The sequence below is a fragment of the Beauveria bassiana genome (assembly GCF_000280675.1).
Source record: "Beauveria bassiana ARSEF 2860 unplaced genomic scaffold BBA_S00023, whole genome shotgun sequence".
Taxonomy (NCBI): Eukaryota; Fungi; Ascomycota; class Sordariomycetes; order Hypocreales; family Cordycipitaceae; genus Beauveria; species Beauveria bassiana.
In genome coordinates this window covers 281,180-300,130 of record NW_007930858.1, presented here as the reverse complement: position 1 = coordinate 300,130, position 18,951 = coordinate 281,180, and the positions used below count along the sequence as shown (strand labels likewise).

Genomic DNA, 18,951 nt, shown 5'->3' with positions numbered 1-18,951 from the left:
AAGCCCAACCGATACCCGGCCCGATGGTTTTCATAGTTGACAAGTCACATTATCTGCGAGATCGCAGCGCTGGAAACGTCTTCACGCACATCACGCACCCCACTGCTCCCGGTTTCCAAGACATACAAAGCTCATTCGCTGACTTTTTTTTTTTTTTTTTTTTTTTTTTTTTTTTTCTTTCTGCGCCCACCGCCTGGCTAACTTGTACTTTTGCAGATATCTGTTTCGAGCCCAAAGGCTTTGTGAAAGCGCATTGGTTTTTGCGAGATGCCGAGAGGCAGAGCAGGATAAATCATTAGTCATCTGTTGTGCAGAGAAGACTCGTCCGTAACCTGCACTGATATACTCAGTACAGAAAACACACGCAAAAGGACAAGTTTACCCGTCCTTGTCTTAGCAAGGTGACATTTCGCTAGGGCCAATCGAGGTCGTACTCGGGCCCAAAACATGACAACTTACAAAGTCAGCAAGCATTGTGCAAATAATCTGACAATTTTCCATTGTCATCAGTCGACGTGGCAGTCAACAGAGCGTAAGCGTGTTTCTTTCTAGCTCTGCTTGCCAGTCACCCAGCCAGTATCATCGCGGGCTGCTGATATGCAGAAAGCCAACCAACTACGTGAGACGGTGCCAGAAATCTATCGGGTTTTCCACCTCTGTCTTTCTCTTTCTTTCTTTCTTTTTTTTTTTGTGATCAACGGGTTGTGGCGCCATCTCAAATGGCCTTTTGTCTCATCCCAGGTTGACAAGGGTCGGGGGGGGGGAAGGCCAGACGTTCGACGTCTTCAACTTTTGGTTCAAATGGGAAATGATCGCTTTACAGAGCGGAAACGAGATCGATCGAAAAAAAAAAAACTCTCCTTCCACCCAGCCCATATGGAGCCAATCCCGCCATTGGGGGCCTTAATAGTGGGCTCCCAGCCGAGCGTAAAGAAAGACGGTTTTAGCTAACACCAGCCAGCACATTTCGACGCCAATGCCGTCCGTGGGCTTTGAAAAGAGTGTCCCCGTTCCGACCGTGATCTGGCCCACGGCTGAGAGACCTGGAAGGGCTACCACTCACTCCCCCCCCTCCCCCTCCCCCCGGTCCCCTTTCCTCCACCCGGCCTGGGCGCTATCGCAAGTCGCAAGTCGCATGTATTTCCTTTTCTGGGCCGATTCATAGACTGATGTTTATGCAAACTAGCTTTTGAGCAGGGGAGCAGTATGTCGTGGCGACTCACAGATTGGTCTTTGTAAGGGCAACACCTCAGAAGCGCCACCCGTTAGACTATATATCAGGAACCCTACCCCATTCATGTGTTTCTGGCCAGTCCTTATTCGATTAGTATATCGTTTCAAAGCTTGAGCGAATTCCGACAATCCAACTTTGCTTGAGCCCACAATAACATTGATATCAACTCTGATCTCTCCAATACTAGTGCTTGATTCGCCTTCCTCTGCACACCAAGCTGAACACCCTGCACAACTCTCTCACAGTTTAAACACTGGGACCTTTTTGCTCTCAACTTCATGTGAAAAGTCGCATTTGACCAAGTGTTTTGAGCTTTTCCAAAACCGAAACTACTCTTCTGTTGGGCGTCCAGACTTGAATCACCAACTCTCATTCATATAACCTCGATCCCGGCTCAAGCGGCAACATCTCCAAAAGTCATACGGCCAGACCTAGGAGCATGACAAGACGCTTGTAAACTACAAGCAGTCTCGACATCAGTCAACACCGTTTTTTCTTCTTCTTCTTGAATACATGAAAGCGAGCATCGACAGAGCGAGTAGACGAGATTTGAATCCAGCACCAATGCCTTTTCAACATGTAAGTTGGCTTCAGTAATTGGCCGTTGACATATCCATCAACATCACTTTCCAATCCAAAAAGAACTGCGAAAAAAAAAGGAAAAAAAAAAAAAAACTAAACTGCAAATCGTTCTTTGAATCTCTTTCTTATTTAGCCTTTTCAGGAAGCTCAGTTTGACATTTTTGACTGGTATCCCAAATTCCGCGAATGCCAAACCCACTTTATCCAGCATGCGCAGCACACCGACGAGGTGCAGGCCGTGGCCGCCTTTGTAAATATCCTGCTGCCCTTTCAAAAAGCCACGCCCCCTCGAAGCGACTCAACCGCGCGTGGTTTACCCCCCTCATCATCATCAAACGACGACAACAACAACAAGAACAACACCACCGAGACGACCTCGACCAGCGGCTGCGGTAGCGGCGGTGGTGCCGTCGTGGCGCTCGTGCCCTACGTCCGCCGACTCGTCGCCACCGGCTTCGACACGCCTGCCGTGCTGCACGGCTTCTTTGGCGACGACTGGGCCGAGGGCGTCGGACCCATGCACGACATGGAGCGGCGCAACTTTCTCTTTGCGGCCAAGTCGGGGGACTGGGTCAAGGTCAAGTCGAGCTACGACGTCGGAGCCGGTCAGATGGTGCCGTTTCTGCGACCGCTGCAGGGCGCGACCGAGGGCGAGATTCAGAGCGCAGAGGCGAGCTGGAGCGAGTGGCTGGCGATGCAGGACTGGATGCTGGGACCGCGCGCGCCGAGTCACGCTGGAGCAGGTGGCTAAATGATGAAATACCTAATAGCCCAGATCCAGATGTGGGGAGAAAAAGGATCCGACGAAGCTGGAATGGGGGGGGGGGGCCTGACTTTAACGCGCGCGCGCGCGGCGCTTGCCCTGACGATGGCTGGCTGGCTGGCTGACCGTAGAAGGTCTTGACCAAGCGAGCCAGGCCGCAAAGGAACCTCGAGTGCTTTATAAATTATAGAACATTAAGATATTAGCCCCGCGTTGATGTTGATGCATATGATGGGCCTCAAAGAGTGCATTGTCTTCCATGAACAAGAATGAATAACACAATTTACGAGTCAAAAGTTAAAACAGTTGATGCAAGTGTCATCTAGTAGCGTCTTTCGAGGAGCTTGGGAAAGCTCCATCTCTAGCCTTTGCTGCCGAGGAATTCCAAATGTGGGCTAATTCAGAGAAGAAAACGTTTTGAGTTGTAGTAAAAGTTGAAATTTCGTCAAACTTCCCGCTATCCCGAAGGAAAAAAACAAAAAGCTTGCGACTACTTACATGTACAACATTTGACCTGACTGCGTCAAACATATCAGGCCAAACAAACAGTAATTGCCTGCCTGCCTCCTCCCTCCCAGAAGGGCTAAAAGAATATGCCATCCAAAAAGTGCGAATCAAAATTAAGAGGAAAAACCACCACCAACCTAGATGCACCCTTCCGACGCCAAAAAACTGTGAACCCTTGCTTTGATGATCCACTCTAGTAATATTTGTTGCCCTTGTCGTTTTTTTTGCGTCTTGACTGCCGCGCGCGCGAACCAAATGTTTGTTGAAGACGAAGATGTAGAAAGAAGCTGTCCGCTGCGACGGGGGTGGTGGAATCGCAGTTCAAAGACAAAGAGAGGAAATAGACAAGAAAAGAAAAAACCCAGTATTTTGGTCGCCATGTCTTTGGCCCCCCCCCAAACCAGCCGTTAACATGCCTTGCTTGATTCCTAAACGCCGCCGAAAACAACATGACTCAGTCGAGGTAAACACAACATGCCTGCCTTGGGTGATCCAATCTGCAGCATGCCTCTCAGAATATTCCCTCCCATTCCCTGATTAAAACGGTATGCCCGCAATCTCTCTCCAGGACATCAACATCTTGGGGGGGACGAGCTTCTCTCGTGTAAAGTACAGCCTGCTGCAGCTTCGGTCTGACGAGTTGCTGCGCAGAAAAAGCGAATACCACGGCTAATTAAGGAATCCCTTACATGCTGCGGTGCCGCACAGACATGGGATCCGATCCAAACTGCCAATCTCGCGTTCGAATTTGTAGTCGTATGTCAGTTCTTCGTCTGCAACAAGTCCAGTTAGTCAATGTAGCGTCATAAATTACGTAAAGCGAACTTACTCATGGCAATCTCACGAAGCGCATAAATGACAATACGTTTGCTGCCCTCGACCTTGATAATCTTGGCCGTGCAGTTTGGCAAGCAGCTGTGGTTTATGAAGCGTGCAATGCCACCCTTTTTGGTGGCGTCAATAACCGTGTTTTCGTCGATACGGAACAGGTAACTGCTGCCAATGCCGCTCTTGAGATAACGATTTTCCCGAATCTCGGAAATTTGTTGACGGACTTCTTCGCCAACGTACTCAATAATCATGTCATCCTTGTGAATGTCTTCCATTGTGTACAAGCCCCAGTTGTGGATAGCAGATCTGGCAAACTTGACAGGCTTCTTCCGCTTCTTAAGCTGGTTGAATTTGAACACGTCAGAATCTTGGCCCAGAGTCTTCTTTTGATCGTTCAAATCCGCGACATATCGGCGATTAGTAGCTCTGTTGGCTCTCGAGTTGCCCTTGGCGACCAACTTGTCTGCTGCAATCTTGGAAGCGTCCACTGAAGTAGCGACAGAATCTTTGCCATTCTTGACGCGCGCCTCTCGCTCTTCCCGTACCTTTTGCACCTTGATGTGATGTGGCAGGTACTTGGACTTTTCCGAGTTGAGGATCTTTTTGACGCCTTCTGTTCGTGCACAGCCCGTAGGATTCGGAACATAATACCCGCCGATAGATATTGGCTTGTGTGTGGATGAGTGGCTCGTATTGAGTTGTCGGATTCGCTGTTTCTGCCAAAGCCAGAGGTCGGCGTTGCCGACGTCGGCCGTCTGAAACTTTTTCCCTAGCTTCGCCATGTCCGGGACGTCCTTGGCGCCGAGACGCAGAAGCTCAAGGGCTGAAATATCAGGCTTGAAACTGTCCGGTAGGAGCAGTGCTTTAGACACTGGCTCTGTAGAAAACAAACGTTCGTCATATTTCTGTGGTTCCCGCGCTGTTGGGATGGGCTTTTTGGGTGTGCTCTGCGGCTCAGGTGTTTCGTCGTCATCTGCTTTCTGGGACCAATTCTCTTGCTCTTCGAAAGCCTGTTTGGCAATGGATGACGTGGGCTTGGTAGACTTTTTCTTGGCTCCCTTGGGTACAATTGAGAGCGGCGTTTGCGACCTCGAAAGACTGCTGTCATTATCATCCGCCACATCAGCTTCCACGCTGACGTCTTCAGATAGGTCCGTCTTGGCATCGTCGAATCTAACCCCGAAAGCATCTTCGTCCAGCTTCTTCTGGCGTTTCGAAGCAATGTCAGCAGCCGAGACAAGCTTCCGCTTCTTGGACAAAGACTTGTCCACTACTGCCAGACTGGCTTCTGTCATGGAATCGTCCTCATTTGGAGCCCAATTGTCTTCATCCGTGCTCATGCGGCTCTGTGGGCGAGATGCGCTACCCTCAGCCTCGGCTGCCGCGAGAGTCTTTGCATCAGTGTCATCATCTGACTCGAAATCACTGTCAAAGCTCTTGAGCCGGTGATGTAGGGATCTAAAGGCTGGTCGAGAGACAGAGGCTCGTTTCCGCGAAAACGGATCAACAAATGTGCTGCGATATGCTGCTCCCTTGGCTTTGGATTTGCGAATCTTGGGCAATGCGCCGACTTCAAACCTCCCAGTTCTGCGCTCGATAGGATCTGCACGCGAGTTCGGAGTTCCCATTCTCGAAGTGTCGAACGCATCTGTCAAGGCAGCCTCGTCTTCTTCCTCAGCCACATCGATATTGAGCTGACGGCGCTTAGCAGAGTGATTGGCCGGATCGAGAAAGTCGGAAAGCGAAGGAGCAGCGACTTGCGTTCGGATGTGACGGATCAAATGTTCCATCATCTCTCGTTGCACAACCTGGACGGCCTCCATGACGGGATCAAAGTTTTTAGCTCGTTGTTTCCTCTCTTCTTCAATGTCGGCTTCATCCTCTCGTCGGCGTCGGTTTGCATCCTCTTCGGCCCTGAGCTGTTCCGCCCGGCGGCTATTGCGCTCAGGGCTGGGACTTCTTTTACGATCCACAGGCGTTGTAGCTCGCGTTCTAGGCAAGCAAAGCTGCATGGACATGTTGTATGTGAAGAACTCTGTATGGTTGACAGCTCGAAAGCAACGCTCAGCCTCCATCTTTCCGGTGAAAGAGTTTTTGAAAATGACATAATAGCCAGTTTTGTCGATGCGAATGTCGTCAAATGCATAGTTCTTCAATCGCTTCTTCATGTGCGGCAGGATGCTCGTGAGTAGGGGAACACTTTGAGAATCGATGAAGATGTAGGGTTCGTTCGCAAGTTGGGCAGATATATCTCTCGACTCGAAGTTCGCCGCGCGACTTGCAGGTGGAGGAGGCGGAGTTGATTGTGCTACCGGTGACTGTAGTGGTCGCGAAATAGCCGGCCCCTTCGGGCCTGTTGGCGGTGGCCTCGCAAATGAGACCGGGGATGGTTTGATTTCGGCCGACGTCTTTGCAGAAAGTGCAGCCTGCGCTATCTTCTCCCTCTCTATTTTCTCTCGCTCACGGCGTAGATGGCTCTCCAGCATCCTCCGACTTCTTCTACCTTCGGGGTCATACTCAACTTTGACCATTTCCGAGTCCACTTTGAGACCGCGCGCCTGAACAGCTCGCCGCGCCGCGTCAATGGCAGATATTGAAGGTCGGTCGGTACGCTTGGTGTCACGGTAGCGAATGGTAGCAAAGCCCAGGTAGCTACCAGTTTCAGGGTGCATCTTATTGCTGCTCTCAGCGATATCGCCAAACGTGGCGAAGATGGCTGTTACTTTGTTAAAAGGTATCAGCGGGTTATATCTGGTGACGACAATTTGTGTCGGTGGCCCAGGGCCGATAGATGTTTTGGGATCATATGGGTAGGGCTTCAGATTTTCAGGAGCCGGAGAAAAGCGCGATCGCGGTAAGTAGAAGTCGGTATTAATATACCCCAGCCGGCCGCCTTTTGCTAGGCGCGGATCTTGGGGCGCGGGTGTATCATCGAGTCCAAATTCTCTGTAAACAGGCTTCGCGGACTTGCTGACGGCTTTGTTGCGTAAGCGATCGAGTATCGGGTCGTATGTGCATTTTCTCCCCTTGACTGAAGATCCAGGCTCTCGTGCAACCTCACGCTCTATTCGCAGCGGATCGCTAGGCGCCGAATGAGATCTCGACTCGGCCCCGTTGGTAGCCGGCTCCGCCTTGAGAGGTATAGACCCCTTATAGAGTGAGGTTGTAGAATTGGAGTGATGAAGAGGTGATGAGACGGTGGGAGCATGTGAGACGCGAGGGGTGCCCGAGGTGGGTAATCGGGCCGCAGCATTGCTGAAAAGCGATGAGGAAGAGCTTGTGTGTGAGCTAGTAGAGTCGACAGTGCTGGGTATGTCACCGAGCGGAGAGTCATCATCGCCCTGGTGTGTTGGCATCACGCTGCCCCCGTTGACTTGCGACCGCGAGAGAGCGTCCGATGCATTATCATGTGTAACGGAACTCAGGGTAGATGATTCGGCACTATCGGTGATTTGCCTGATTCTGTCGCGATCACTCCGGCCCTGCGCCTCGGCTCTGACTTTCGGAGCGTTGGGAAAGAATTGCGCAAAGCTCACGCCTGGTGGCGGGCGAGTCATCGTGCCGATGCGCTCCTGCTATCTTTTATGGCGTGCTTCGGTCATTATACCGCGGAAAAAGGCGAGACGACCGGGTACAAGATTTGTGGGTGTTGCTTGCAGAAGGACTTTTTGATGCGTGCGTGGATGTCCAGTTCACGCGACCGTCTGGGTGGAAAGAAAGCCTGAGTGGCAGCGAAGCGCAGTCTAGCTTTTCGGCGCGGGCACAGGTGGCGCAGAGCAGATAATTTTGTTATGAAAAATAATTTGTATAGCGACGCTGAGTGCGACCACGAGACTTGAGCTTTCAGCCTCAGTTCGGCGGTTTTGCGGCCAGGACGCAGTGACAGAAGTTTGGGAGGATGGAGGTTTGACTTGCGGCACGTCCAGGGATGGCGATTTCATTCTGGGTCTTCCAAGCGCGTGGAAGAACTCCACACCGCAACCACGCATCATAAGTGGGCTACGGATAATCCATTGCCCGACCCGTTCTTGTACCACTTTCCCCTAATGCGGCGGCTGGTCCTCAGGAAATCAGATGCCCATCTGAGCTGCAGATGACCTCGAACTACACGCTGTTTATCCGTATATGTCATGCAAAAAGGAAAACCGTCATTAATTACTGTCTGTAACCTACAGGTTCTGCATCGCTTCAATAACGCATGCCTATCATTAGTCCCCTCTAGAGAGTGGGACGGCCGTCCTTGTCCAAACGCCATTCCAATTTATCATGTACTCTTACAAAAAAGACATCTTCTGCCCATTCAGACATCAAGCTTCAGCTCAAATGTCTCATCATCAGAGTCAATCAATGGGCCGTTGAGAGTCACCGGTTCCGCATCATCCTCGTCGTCATAGAAAATGGAAGTGAACTGTGGACGTTCGGTGCTCTTCAGCGGGCTCTGTTCGCGAGCGCCTAGACGCGCACGAGCAGGCGTGATTGTGAGATCCCAACCGTTGTCCGCAGCTTGACGAGCTGGTAGCCTGGTAAGGCTCTTGCTGGCTTGATGGTGGGGGCGCATCATTGAGGATGCAGTTCTGCCCTTGTTGTAACCGATGGTAGTACGCGAGGCTGCTTCTCCTGTTGTCGTACCCGAGGACCCTGCCGCGAATGGCTTGACCAGTCTGGACTGAGCTGACAGCTTTTTTGAAAACGGACCTCGTGATGACAGAGCACTCTCGGTTCTATCCGAGTGAATCGCCAACGCTGAGGCTGCCCTGCGAGAGCTAATTGTGTGCATCTTCCTATCATTAGGGGCAGGCACCTTCCCTCCTCGGGATTCAGCTCTGCAGCCAGGGTTTCTGGGCGCCGTGTTTGCGGGAACTGTAGATTTGAATTCCTGCGCATCAGGTACGCCCCAATCGAGAGCCTCGAATTCACGATCATTCTGTTCAACAGCCTTGTCCAGCGCTGATTTCATCTCATCATCAAACGCTTTGTCAAGACGTGAAATGCCATCATCATCAATGGGGTTGTAAAAGTTCTCGTAATAGCCCTTTAGAAGATACTCCTTTTTAAGGCCTCGAAATGTCAGACCTCCTTCGGGAAGCACGTCTGATTGGTAGGGCAAGGGAGTCGGGGCGGGAGGGGCATATTCCGGCTCCTCATCTGCGTTTACATCTCTCTTATCGGGCTGAACTTCGAACTTGGGAGCAAATGTCTCCGCTTGGCGTAATTGAGGACGTTGACTGCCAGGCTTGATCTGAGAAGCCTGGCCTTTTTCTTTGGCGGCCACGGACTGGCTCGGCCGTGCTTTCGCATTCGTGGTCTTATTGCCAAGAGGAGCTCTGGACTGATTCCCTGCTTTGGTTTGAGTATTTACTGACGAATTCATAGAGAAGGAGCCGCACCTAATGGAGTGGCTAAAGCGTGCTTCTGTCCAGCCGGCTTCGTCGTGAGCCTGCCATTCGCCGAATTCTTGACAGTCCCGCCGAGTGCATTTTTGCCCGTTAGAGGAGCTGGCGCGTTCTCATCGTTTCTGGCAAATCGGCCTAAAGGAGTTTTCGGATACCTCGGCCCTGGCGTCTTGGGTTGTTGTTTTGCTGGCACCTGGTGCGCATGCACCAGGTTTTCTTGATCTCGATGTGCTGCGAGCATCGCGTTCGGGGGAAAGAAAGTGTTTCAATGCGAATTCTGACCGCGGTAATCGAAAAGCTGAATAGTTGTGCAACTTGTTGACAATGACAGATTAATGAACGATAAAGGAGCGTGAACAAATGATTGATTGCCTAATGCCCGAGGTATTGACAAAGATGATCCGTGCGCTGTTGTCGGGGCAACGAAGCCGGCTGTGGCGCGTGTAGCACTGCAGCCACAGGGCGTGCGGGCACAGGTCTAGCTGTTGCTGGTGCACAAGGCGTCTTGGAGGGGCAATTATCCCTACCCCACCCCTTTTCCCTGCTTCCAACTCCGCCTGTTCAAACAACGCGATCAAATCCGTCACGTTAATATAATCTGCCTGCAAGCCTCATCAACAAGAGTCGACAAATAATCAAAAACACACAATGGATCGCATCAAGGAGGTAAGTTTGGTCAAGTCTGCTATACCCGTAGTCGATGCCGCTAGCGTGGGGAGATGCAGCGGTCAGTGGCTGACGAAGCTTTGCACAGAAAATGAACCAGCTTCGCCTGGAGGCTGATGAGGCCGTTGGCAAGGTCGAAGAGCTCCAGGCAAAGGTCAAGACACTAGAGCAAGAGAATTTGTCCAAGGAGCAGGACATCACCTCGCTTCAGCACAAGAATAACCTTCTTGAGACTGAGGTAGAGAAGCTCGAGACTGCTATCAAGGACTTCAAGAAGGCTGCCGACGAAGGTCAACAACACGGAACCCAGAACGAGACCCTGCAGAGACGACTCCAGCTCCTGGAAGAAGAAGCCGAGAATGCCGATAAGACGCTGCGAGACGCCAACGAAAAGTATGTAGTACAACGCTCGCGCCGTGGAACACTTGGGTTCCATGAGCTGAGTTGCCTTGGCTAACATGATGGATTTTAGGCTCCGCCAGACCGACGTCAAGGCCGGCCACTTTGAGCGCAAAGTGCAAGCCCTCGAGAACGAGCGTGATCAGTGGGAGCAGAAGTACGAGGAGATGGCCAAGAAGCACACCAGCCTGCAGAAGGAGCTGGAGGAGCTCCAGGTCGAGATTGGCAACATCTAATCTGCACAACCAGTTTTGCGCAAGATTGTGGTTCCTTGTACATGCGTTTTTGGTGTTGCTTGGTTCAAATACAAACCTTTACGTGGATTTTGCGCTGCAAGTGAATTATTGCGGATTCGACAGGTTGCATGGCGACATACTAGAGGTCTCGTAGTAATTGAGCCTGCTCCTTCTTTGAGTATATAGCATCAATCCAGTTCCTTAATATCCACATCATACCCGCCGTTTGGCCTTGTTTCTCGCTCTTTGTTTCCGGTTTTCGAAATCTCTTTCCGTTTTTGTTTCGTAGCGAAATTGCTTCTTTTTCGGCTTCAGAGCCTTTCGGTTCTTGGGGTTCTCCTCCTTTTCTTCCGCCTTTTCGGGGCCCTCGTCTTCTTTTTGCTTGCTCTCATCGTCTTCGATGGGTAGTTCCGGTTTTGACAGGCCATCGCGAGACACTGATACAGTCTCGACCGTCACAGTTGTATACCGATCCTCATCTATGTACTCCTCTTCGTGGTCGACAATGTCCAGCTCGGGCTTGTCGGGAAACCCGTCCCATTCCGTGTCATGTCCAATGTCAGACTGATCATATTCCTCGGCCCCGGCGGCATTGGATGCTTTCAACATCTCATTCACCTGACGAACGTGGTCTTCCAGTTCTTGGCGTCGCTCGTCTCGGACCTATGTTGCGCAACAGGTCAATAATGCTGAAAAAATTGGGAGGAGAATCCCAAGCAACGGCAATGTGTACCTGTTTGCGAGTATCCAATTTCTCTTGTCGCGCTCGCTTTGCTGCTACCTCCTGTGCATGTTTTATGCGCTGCTGCTTTCGCTTCTGAAAGCCCGTCAGGTATTCTTGGCGGGCGTCATTGTCGAATGTTACTTCTTCCACTTCTGAAGTGTTTTTCCGCTTCTTAGTGAGAGGCGGAAGAATGCTCTTCTTTACTCGCGGCTTCGCAAACATAATGCTTAGCAGCTTGTTGGCTAGTTGGCTATGTTTGAAGTTCAATTAGGATAGTTATGCGACAGGCCCATCCAAAAATTATTTTGCTGCTGTCCGCCTGGACCGTCACCGGCCGCTGGATGCCCACCTAAGTGTGCCACTAACGGGGAGTTGCACCAAATATGGTGATTACATAACCCCCTTGTTCCAGCTTGCGCATGCATCATCCATGAGCTGGGGACGCCCAGTTGAGCGACTGGGCTTCAGATACAGCAACTTTAGCAATATCTACCCGCAATGCGTTTGCAGGCATTTCTCGGGTCGCTCACGCTCTGCGGAGCTGCTGTGGCTTTTTCAGATGCCACGCCGTGGATTCTCTACTCTACTGCATCGTATGTGATGCACCATTTGCCCCCTCGTTGACGCGGCTCTAATGAGTACACCAACCTAGCTTTCCTTTGACGGATTCGAAACAGCTTCAGACAAGCTCCGACGTCTTGAGAACCACCAAGGACATCCTCTCGAGATGCCCTACCGAGCGCTATGTTTTCGCGACGCAGCCTGGGATGACTGCCTCCGATCTCCAACGCAATGAAGGCTCGAATATGCCATTGTTCCATCACTCGGTAACTCTGGACAGCCGTATCCAAGGAAAATACATCGTGTCGGAGGTCGTTGGTGATATCCGGGACGGCAATCTTATCAACTTTGTCAAGACTGCCTGCTCGCAGTATGGAAAACAGGCTGTTATTGAGCAGGTCTCATTGGGCCAGCTGCCTCTAGAAAACAGGGCCGATGCCCTTCTCGTCAATGGTGCGAGTGATGGAGAAATACTCTACGGAGCAAGCTAACGATTTATCAGATCGCATTCTCGGCGAACGCATCAGCAAAGACAACGGTCGCGATAGCGTCACGGTCCTATTCTACGCCACACGCCCAGAACCCTCATACGAGGCGCAGTTCGACGAGGCTATTCATATGGACTTGCGCAGAGCTATAGATAACAAAAATTCGACTACCGGAAAGGACAACAGACCGCTATTTGAAAAATACCAATTTTTCACACCAGGTGCGTATCTCTATACACCAGCCGAAGGCTCAAGTATCTAATGGCGGTAATAGGTATCTTCATGGGCATTATCGCGACGATTCTGCTTTTCAGTATTCTTACTGTCGGGATCAAGACCCTCGGAAGCCTCGAGGTATCGTATGGTGCGTTTGAGAAGGAAATGGGACCAGCTGCACAGAAGAAACAGCAGTAACGGCACGTAACTGTGCACCTAGTCACACTGCAACGGATGTCGGATTCATCAGGCGCCCTGTATATTACAAAGTCTGCATTGGGATTTGCAGCTTCTGGGTTAATGTTAGCAAACTTCAAATGAGAGAATGCATGTATTTTCATGTGCAACTGATGGCCCTACATTGAGTATCTCACAAACAGCCTTGTTCATTTGCTCGACGGTAATAAAAATCCACTCCCAGCAGACCATCCCATAGCCTATTTTTGTGTAAACGAATTCCAACGCCAGGACACCCAGTATCGAAGTACTTTATGCAAACGTCTCACCCCCATCATGTCACAGCATCGTCGTATGACGGCTTCGTCGACTTTGGTGAAGACTCAAACTAGGTGACTGGGGAGCAGAAAGTTGGCAATGCCTTCCTTGATCGCGTACTCGTGCCCGCAGTTGCCGCAGACAAGCTTGCCTTCGGAAATCTGCGTCTCGAGCAGCAGGTGGTGCAGATCTTTCAGAGTCTTTTCATCCGCTTGCAGCTCCTCGGCTGTAGGGGCTTGTTCTGGAAGCTGAGGGAATCCGAGCTATTAAGAAAAAAAAAAGTGAAATGATTATTATGTTGATCAAAGAAGAGTGCAGAATAGATATTGAACGATGAGTGCGGGAAGACGTCTTCTGAGCGGCTAGTCCATGGAGGGTTTATACTTCGCGCCCTCTTCGTAGTGAAAATGACAAAAATGCTTTTAAAGTCATACCTCTGATGAAGTTATGCGGAGAGCTGCCCAGTCCAGTCTAGGGAGAACATTGATGAGCATGGCCGGGTTCAGCTCAATCTCATCCTGAACAAGTTCGGCGTCCTTGGGATGTAGCGGAAAAGACTCCGCGGTAGCCTTGCAGGCCTTGGCGGCGCAGTTGACGAAATTAAGACTGAGAATCTTCATGTTGTTTGAGAATGTATGATTTCACGGCCCCAAGTAGACTTCTTTCTTCTTCTTCTTTAAGCAGACTGGGTTTCGAAGACGACTTGAACTGGCGGGCCAATGTCGTTTACACCCCCAGCTTACAACTTTTTTTTTTAGGCGGCTTAGTTTTTTGCCTGGAGCGCCACGTGACAATATTGCGCCCAACACCATGATGCGCCCACCGAGAGCCATCCGGCTTACAGTACTTTATGAGATGGAACAAAGTACAAGGTAGAGAAGCTTTAATTTATTTTTATTTCTAGACTGTCAACTTAAACAAGCGATTTTTCGTGCACAACAACCTTCTTCTTGGATGCACAGCGAACCAAGCCGACGCTCAAAACTACGCCGACAAGGAGCAGCAACATCATCGCCGAGGGAGAGCGTCCGTCGGTGTGTAATACCGGCCCTTCAAGCTGGGGCGTCGCGATGGGTTCGGTTTGTTCTGGATTGCGTAAAAAAAACAAGCATCAATCAGCTTGCGGAACTACACAAGAAGAGGGCGAGAACGGTGCGGGCATCTAGAGCTCAACGTGAATACCTTCGGCAGGGACCTCCAGCTCGCCGCTCTTGGTAATCTTGACAGTGTCCACGGGCTTGTCGCCGGGAGCCGTCTTGCTGCTCTGGATCTTGTCAATAATGTCGTAGCCCTCGAGGACTTCGCCAAAGACGACGTGGCGGCCGTCCAGCCAGCTATAGCGCGCGCGCTCTTGTTAGCATTCGGCACCTTGATTGTGGGAGCGTTAGCTGGGCCAACTTACGAGGTGATGGCAGTGGTGATGAAGAACTGGGAGCCGTTGGTGTCGGGTCCGGCGTTGGCCATAGAAAGAAGACCCTTCTTGGTGTGCTTGAGCTTGAAGTTCTCATCCTTGAACTTGTTGCCGTAGACTATGTCAAGTTAGCCAATTGGCTCGCGCTTTTCGATATCAAGGTCTGGCAGGTTTTGCATACTGGACTTGCCACCAGTGCCGTCGCCCTTGGTGAAGTCGCCGCCCTGGATCATAAAGTCCTTGATGACGCGGTGGAACGTAGATCCCTCGTAGCCAAAGCCCTTCTCGCCGGTGGCAAGGGCACGGAAGTTCTCGGTGGTCTCGGGCACGGTCTTGCCGTAGAGCCCAAAGGTGACGCGACCGAGGTTATCGTCGCCCTGCTGAATGTCAAAGTAGACCTTGTGGGTGATCTTGGGGCCCTTGGCGGCCGCGGCGGTCTGGGAGAAGAGGACCAGGCCAACGGCGAGGAGCAGCATGGCAGAAGCCATGAAGCGACGGAGGTTGAACATTTTTGGGTGGCCTTTTCGACAGTAATGTATGATGAAGAAAGAAAAGGAAATAAAACAAGACAGGAACAGATGGCGAATTGGATGGAGGGAGGACACTTGACACCTTTACGAGATTCCGCGATCCGCACTAGCAAGCCGCTAAGAAAGTCAGAGCTTCCCCCCGCCACAGCACAGGGGACTTTGTTCCATCACTTGTTTCAGACCCACCAGCTCCCTGTCCAAACGCTGCTAAGTAAGCCCATTGAGACTTTTCTGCCCACAGTTTACCCGACTCGAAGCCTGGATCGGAATTCACCAGGCCAGCGACTTTGCGACAGGATAGATATCACTTGACTGTGTAGGCTTTGCATTACAGCCACCATGGTATGCATTTGTTTTCAATCATAGCGTTACCTGCAATCATACTTACTACTCTCCCATAGGTGTTCGTTCTGGGCGTCAACTTTGCAGAGACCAGATTGGTCAAGGTACGCGGCTCCTGAAATATCGGCAAGAAAGACGAAACGCGACGGTTGATTAATACTGATTTACCCTGCAGAAAGCACTAGAGTCCTTCTACGGCCTTGGACCTCTACTGTCGGAACGCATCATGGCCAAATATTCGATACACAAACTCGCAACAATGGGCTCATTGGCCCCGAGAACTGTCACCTCGCTGACAGCCGAACTGGGCCAGATGCCCATCGAGAGCGATGCGCGAAAAACGCTGCAGGACAACATCAAGAGATTAAAAGATATGGGCGCATACAGAGGCCGTCGACACGCCATGGGCCTGCCGGTACGAGGTCAACGAACGAGAAATCAGAATGCGACGCCGAACAAGCTCAACCGCGTCAACCGAAAGGGCTGAGAATAGCGTACATTACTGACACAATACCGCAAAAAAAAAAGTCAATACTCGTGTGTTTTTAGATTGCTGTACTTTTATAACCATGGATCTGCGCCTTCGACGGCGTTGACTTCGAAACCGGCCATATCGAGGCCTCGACCGTGTACAAATATATATAATGCATCACGATGCAACACCAGCCCACCTCGGGGAGCTGAAATAGAAGAAGCAAAATTATCATCTCCATCTATCTTGGTGCATATGTTTGATGGCTCTTGTAACTTCACAGCTCATCCTCCAGGGCTGGAACGCCAGCAGCTTGCAGCTCCGCAGCGACGGCGTCAACCTCAGCCCAGACGCGCAGGAGATTGCCGCCGACGATTTTTGCCGCATCTGAATCGCTGACGCCGTTTTTAAGCAACTCGACAACAAGGTCGGGATACTGGCTCACATCAGCGAGACCCTCTGGGACCGTCCCGATACCGTCAAAGTCTGTTCCGATGCCGACGTGGTCAAACCCAATGAGATTGCCGATATGCAGGATGTGACGTGCTACCTGCTGTACTGTAGCCTCCTCTGGGACCGGGTCGGGAATGCCATTCTCGTTGCCATTGTCGATGCAGGAGATAAACTCGGGCGCAATGTTGACCATGACCAATGAGTTGCGTTTCTTGACAAGCTGCAGGATCTCATCGTTTACGTTGCGCGGGTGTGGGCAAATGCTGTATGCTGAGCTGTGTGAGTGGATGACGGGAGCTTTGGAGCCTTCCCAAGCTGCGTTTCCGCCTAACACATCGCGCATGGTGTCGTCGCTTGGGGTAGTCAGTCGAGTGCGATGCGACACCGGGGATAAGGTGACATTAACTTACCTAACATGAGCAAGATCGACTATCATGCCGATTCTATTCATTTCATGAACAAGCTTGCGTCCAATAGGACTGAGACCAAGCCACTTTGGCTCGGCCTTTCTAGCAGGCCCTTCCAGAATCGCAGCATCAGCAAACTTGTTGTGGCAGTTGTGGGTGAGAGTAGCATAGCGAGCGCCGAGGCTATGGTAGAGCCTCAGATTAGACACCTTGTTTCCGATTTGATGCAGGCCTTCGACACCAAGGGGTGAGATGAGCTTGCCCTGCTTGAAGGCGGCCCATGCGGTCTTGCTGTCAACTGCTTGGGAGAAATCGTGGGGGTAGAGCTTCTGCAGCCTGTTGATGACGTCAATTTGATCCAGTGTATACTGGACACCTGTATTGTGGTCAGTCTAGGAATTGTGTAGCTCGAGAAGGATGGCACATTGCGTACTCGCGGCGTAATTTCTGTCAGAGAAGTCATCACCATGTTTGGGGCAGGGCGCATAGACGCTCCAGAAAGCACCGCCCGAGGCACCTTGTCGCAAACGATGTAAATCTACATGGCCCAGCAGGGTGCCATTCTCGAAAGCCTGCTTGAACTCGGCATCCTCGATGCGATTGCCGTAGCGCCCACGAAGCAGGACTGGGAAATCGACATGTCCGTCTACAGACAATGGTAAGCGTTGACTAATTGGCGTAAATTTGGTTACAAAGCACGGGAATTTCACCTATTAGTGGTGTTGCGGACAGAACACAACGTGCCCTTTCATCCAATGTACTGAGCTCGGTACAGTCGTGAGCCCTATGACTACCTGCACATGGCTTGCGGATGAGGGGAGACCATCCCCCAAGAGCCTTGGCGATGATGACCGCCGTCGCAGCGAATACGATCAGAGCCTTGATCAGCGAAGTCTTGTGTGGCCTACTAGGGACAGTGCGCTTATCGTTGCCGAGCTTGTCGCCGACGTTGATTGGCAGAGGCGGCATGTTTGGGGTAAATGGTATGACAGTGGAGGCAGCGATCAAACAAGTAGGGGTGGTGAACGGACACTTCGCGGTAGAATCACGTTGGGACAGCTTCAATCAGTAACCGATACAGGGTACGGATCTCAGTCTGAGGCAGACAAAGTCGTTGTATTGTGATTTGTGGTATTGTGGTATGACGAATGGTGCTGTGCGATTGTGTGATTGTGATTATGTCTACGGATTACGGAGGACAGATACTCCGCAATATGAGTCTTGGGTGGTAGATGTACGCAAGTAAAAGGAGAGGGGCAAAGGGGTACCTTGAGATGATGTTGAAACAGCGACCGACCAAAGTATATACGTTGGGTCGCTGTGTGGAAATGGCAAAAGCAAGCAAGCACCTCGTTCTTCTCAATGCACTGTAACAGGAGGCTCCTGGGCGGCTCCTAGCCGGTGCCAGTGTTGGTGACAGGCTGACAGCTGCCCCCACAGCACGTCACTGTTTCCGACAGCCGTCCGGGACAAAGATCATGGAGCTAATTATTCCGCCCAATGCATGGCGCATCGTGTCGTGGTGGCCATATGTACAATCGTGCGTAACTAATGTGATTGTAATTCCAAGCGCATGGAAGCATGGTATTAAATCTAGCTTGAGCCCCTTTTTGGCTACCCACACAGCCTTGGTTGCTATAGGTTGAGTTTGGACGGATACGAACACCTGCCCGTGCTGGTGGAGGATCTGCAACTGCAAGGCGGTTAGCGCCCCTAATGAGTATTAATAAATGCATACCTAACTATGATTTATAGCCTGGCAATAGCAACCTTGGGGGTGCCTGGGAGGCATCCACGAGGCTCCAAGTCCATCAAGACAAGCAATAAGGCACCCAACCAACCACCCAACTAGCTGAAAGCCCCCAAGTGGAACAATACACATTTACTAAATATAAACTTTTGCGGGCAGGCAAGACGAGCCGTCGAGTTGGCCAGAACCCGTTGGCCTGCTTTGGTAAGAAAAAAGCAAGGGCCCTTCACAGTGCCAGCAGCCACAGCGCTTGACATGCTTACCGTTTTCCCAAGCTCCCCCATCTGTCATACACACATCTACCTGGACTTCTTTCCGTGTTGCCCTACTCAACTACTGAATCCCACGCCTCTCAATCATCCTCAACGACCCAACGTCTCTCCCACTCTCGCGCTTTACTCGGCTTCTCCTCTCCACTGCTCCCTGTGGCCGGCCGCTACTCCTTTTACGACTGCACACCTCCCGTCGCGCCGCCCCCCTCCACTTCGACA

General features: G+C 51.3%; 10 protein-coding genes across 10 annotated transcripts; 4 read left to right on the top strand and 6 right to left on the bottom strand.

Moving 5' to 3' along the window:
- Nucleotides 1-1,798: 1,798 nt before the first annotated feature.
- BBA_07206 (uncharacterized protein) lies at nt 1,799-2,567 on the top strand (the record flags this gene model as incomplete). The annotated part of the gene is made up of 2 exons (XM_008602303.1): nt 1,799-1,813; nt 1,950-2,567. The coding sequence occupies 2 exons, from the start codon at nt 1,799-1,801 to the stop codon at nt 2,565-2,567; spliced, it is 633 nt and encodes a 210-aa protein (XP_008600525.1).
- A 1,188-nt stretch (nt 2,568-3,755) lies between these two features.
- On the bottom strand, nt 3,756-7,474 carry BBA_07205 (histone H3 methyltransferase complex protein; the record flags this gene model as incomplete). Its single annotated transcript, XM_008602302.1, has 2 exons — nt 3,756-3,859; nt 3,916-7,474. 2 exons carry the CDS (start codon nt 7,472-7,474, stop codon nt 3,756-3,758), a joined length of 3,663 nt encoding a protein of 1,220 aa, XP_008600524.1.
- A 743-nt stretch (nt 7,475-8,217) lies between these two features.
- BBA_07204 (uncharacterized protein) lies at nt 8,218-9,551 on the bottom strand (the record flags this gene model as incomplete). The annotated part of the gene is made up of 2 exons (XM_008602301.1): nt 8,218-9,254; nt 9,305-9,551. The coding sequence occupies 2 exons, from the start codon at nt 9,549-9,551 to the stop codon at nt 8,218-8,220; spliced, it is 1,284 nt and encodes a 427-aa protein (XP_008600523.1).
- Nucleotides 9,552-9,958: 407 nt separating this feature from the next.
- Nucleotides 9,959-10,611, top strand: BBA_07203 (actin lateral binding protein; the record flags this gene model as incomplete). The annotated part of the gene is made up of 3 exons (XM_008602300.1): nt 9,959-9,976; nt 10,065-10,369; nt 10,449-10,611. 3 exons carry the CDS (start codon nt 9,959-9,961, stop codon nt 10,609-10,611), a joined length of 486 nt encoding a protein of 161 aa, XP_008600522.1.
- A 213-nt stretch (nt 10,612-10,824) lies between these two features.
- On the bottom strand, nt 10,825-11,557 carry BBA_07202 (nucleolar protein 12; the record flags this gene model as incomplete). The annotated part of the gene is made up of 2 exons (XM_008602299.1): nt 10,825-11,274; nt 11,345-11,557. 2 exons carry the CDS (start codon nt 11,555-11,557, stop codon nt 10,825-10,827), a joined length of 663 nt encoding a protein of 220 aa, XP_008600521.1.
- Nucleotides 11,558-11,833: 276 nt separating this feature from the next.
- BBA_07201 (ER protein BIG1) lies at nt 11,834-12,798 on the top strand (the record flags this gene model as incomplete). Its single annotated transcript, XM_008602298.1, has 4 exons — nt 11,834-11,928; nt 11,988-12,349; nt 12,399-12,605; nt 12,659-12,798. The coding sequence occupies 4 exons, from the start codon at nt 11,834-11,836 to the stop codon at nt 12,796-12,798; spliced, it is 804 nt and encodes a 267-aa protein (XP_008600520.1).
- A 362-nt stretch (nt 12,799-13,160) lies between these two features.
- Nucleotides 13,161-13,715, bottom strand: BBA_07200 (uncharacterized protein; the record flags this gene model as incomplete). The annotated part of the gene is made up of 2 exons (XM_008602297.1): nt 13,161-13,358; nt 13,530-13,715. 2 exons carry the CDS (start codon nt 13,713-13,715, stop codon nt 13,161-13,163), a joined length of 384 nt encoding a protein of 127 aa, XP_008600519.1.
- Nucleotides 13,716-14,257: 542 nt separating this feature from the next.
- On the bottom strand, nt 14,258-15,015 carry BBA_07199 (peptidyl-prolyl cis-trans isomerase B; the record flags this gene model as incomplete). The annotated part of the gene is made up of 3 exons (XM_008602296.1): nt 14,258-14,429; nt 14,498-14,624; nt 14,688-15,015. 3 exons carry the CDS (start codon nt 15,013-15,015, stop codon nt 14,258-14,260), a joined length of 627 nt encoding a protein of 208 aa, XP_008600518.1.
- Nucleotides 15,016-15,084: 69 nt separating this feature from the next.
- Nucleotides 15,085-15,865, top strand: BBA_07198 (mitochondrial 37S ribosomal protein SWS2; the record flags this gene model as incomplete). Its single annotated transcript, XM_008602295.1, has 4 exons — nt 15,085-15,161; nt 15,357-15,378; nt 15,438-15,482; nt 15,554-15,865. The coding sequence occupies 4 exons, from the start codon at nt 15,085-15,087 to the stop codon at nt 15,863-15,865; spliced, it is 456 nt and encodes a 151-aa protein (XP_008600517.1).
- Nucleotides 15,866-16,127: 262 nt separating this feature from the next.
- Nucleotides 16,128-17,679, bottom strand: BBA_07197 (Peptidase M19, renal dipeptidase; the record flags this gene model as incomplete). The annotated part of the gene is made up of 4 exons (XM_008602294.1): nt 16,128-16,656; nt 16,714-17,086; nt 17,144-17,356; nt 17,505-17,679. 4 exons carry the CDS (start codon nt 17,677-17,679, stop codon nt 16,128-16,130), a joined length of 1,290 nt encoding a protein of 429 aa, XP_008600516.1.
- Between the last annotated feature and the right edge of the window lie 1,272 nt (nt 17,680-18,951).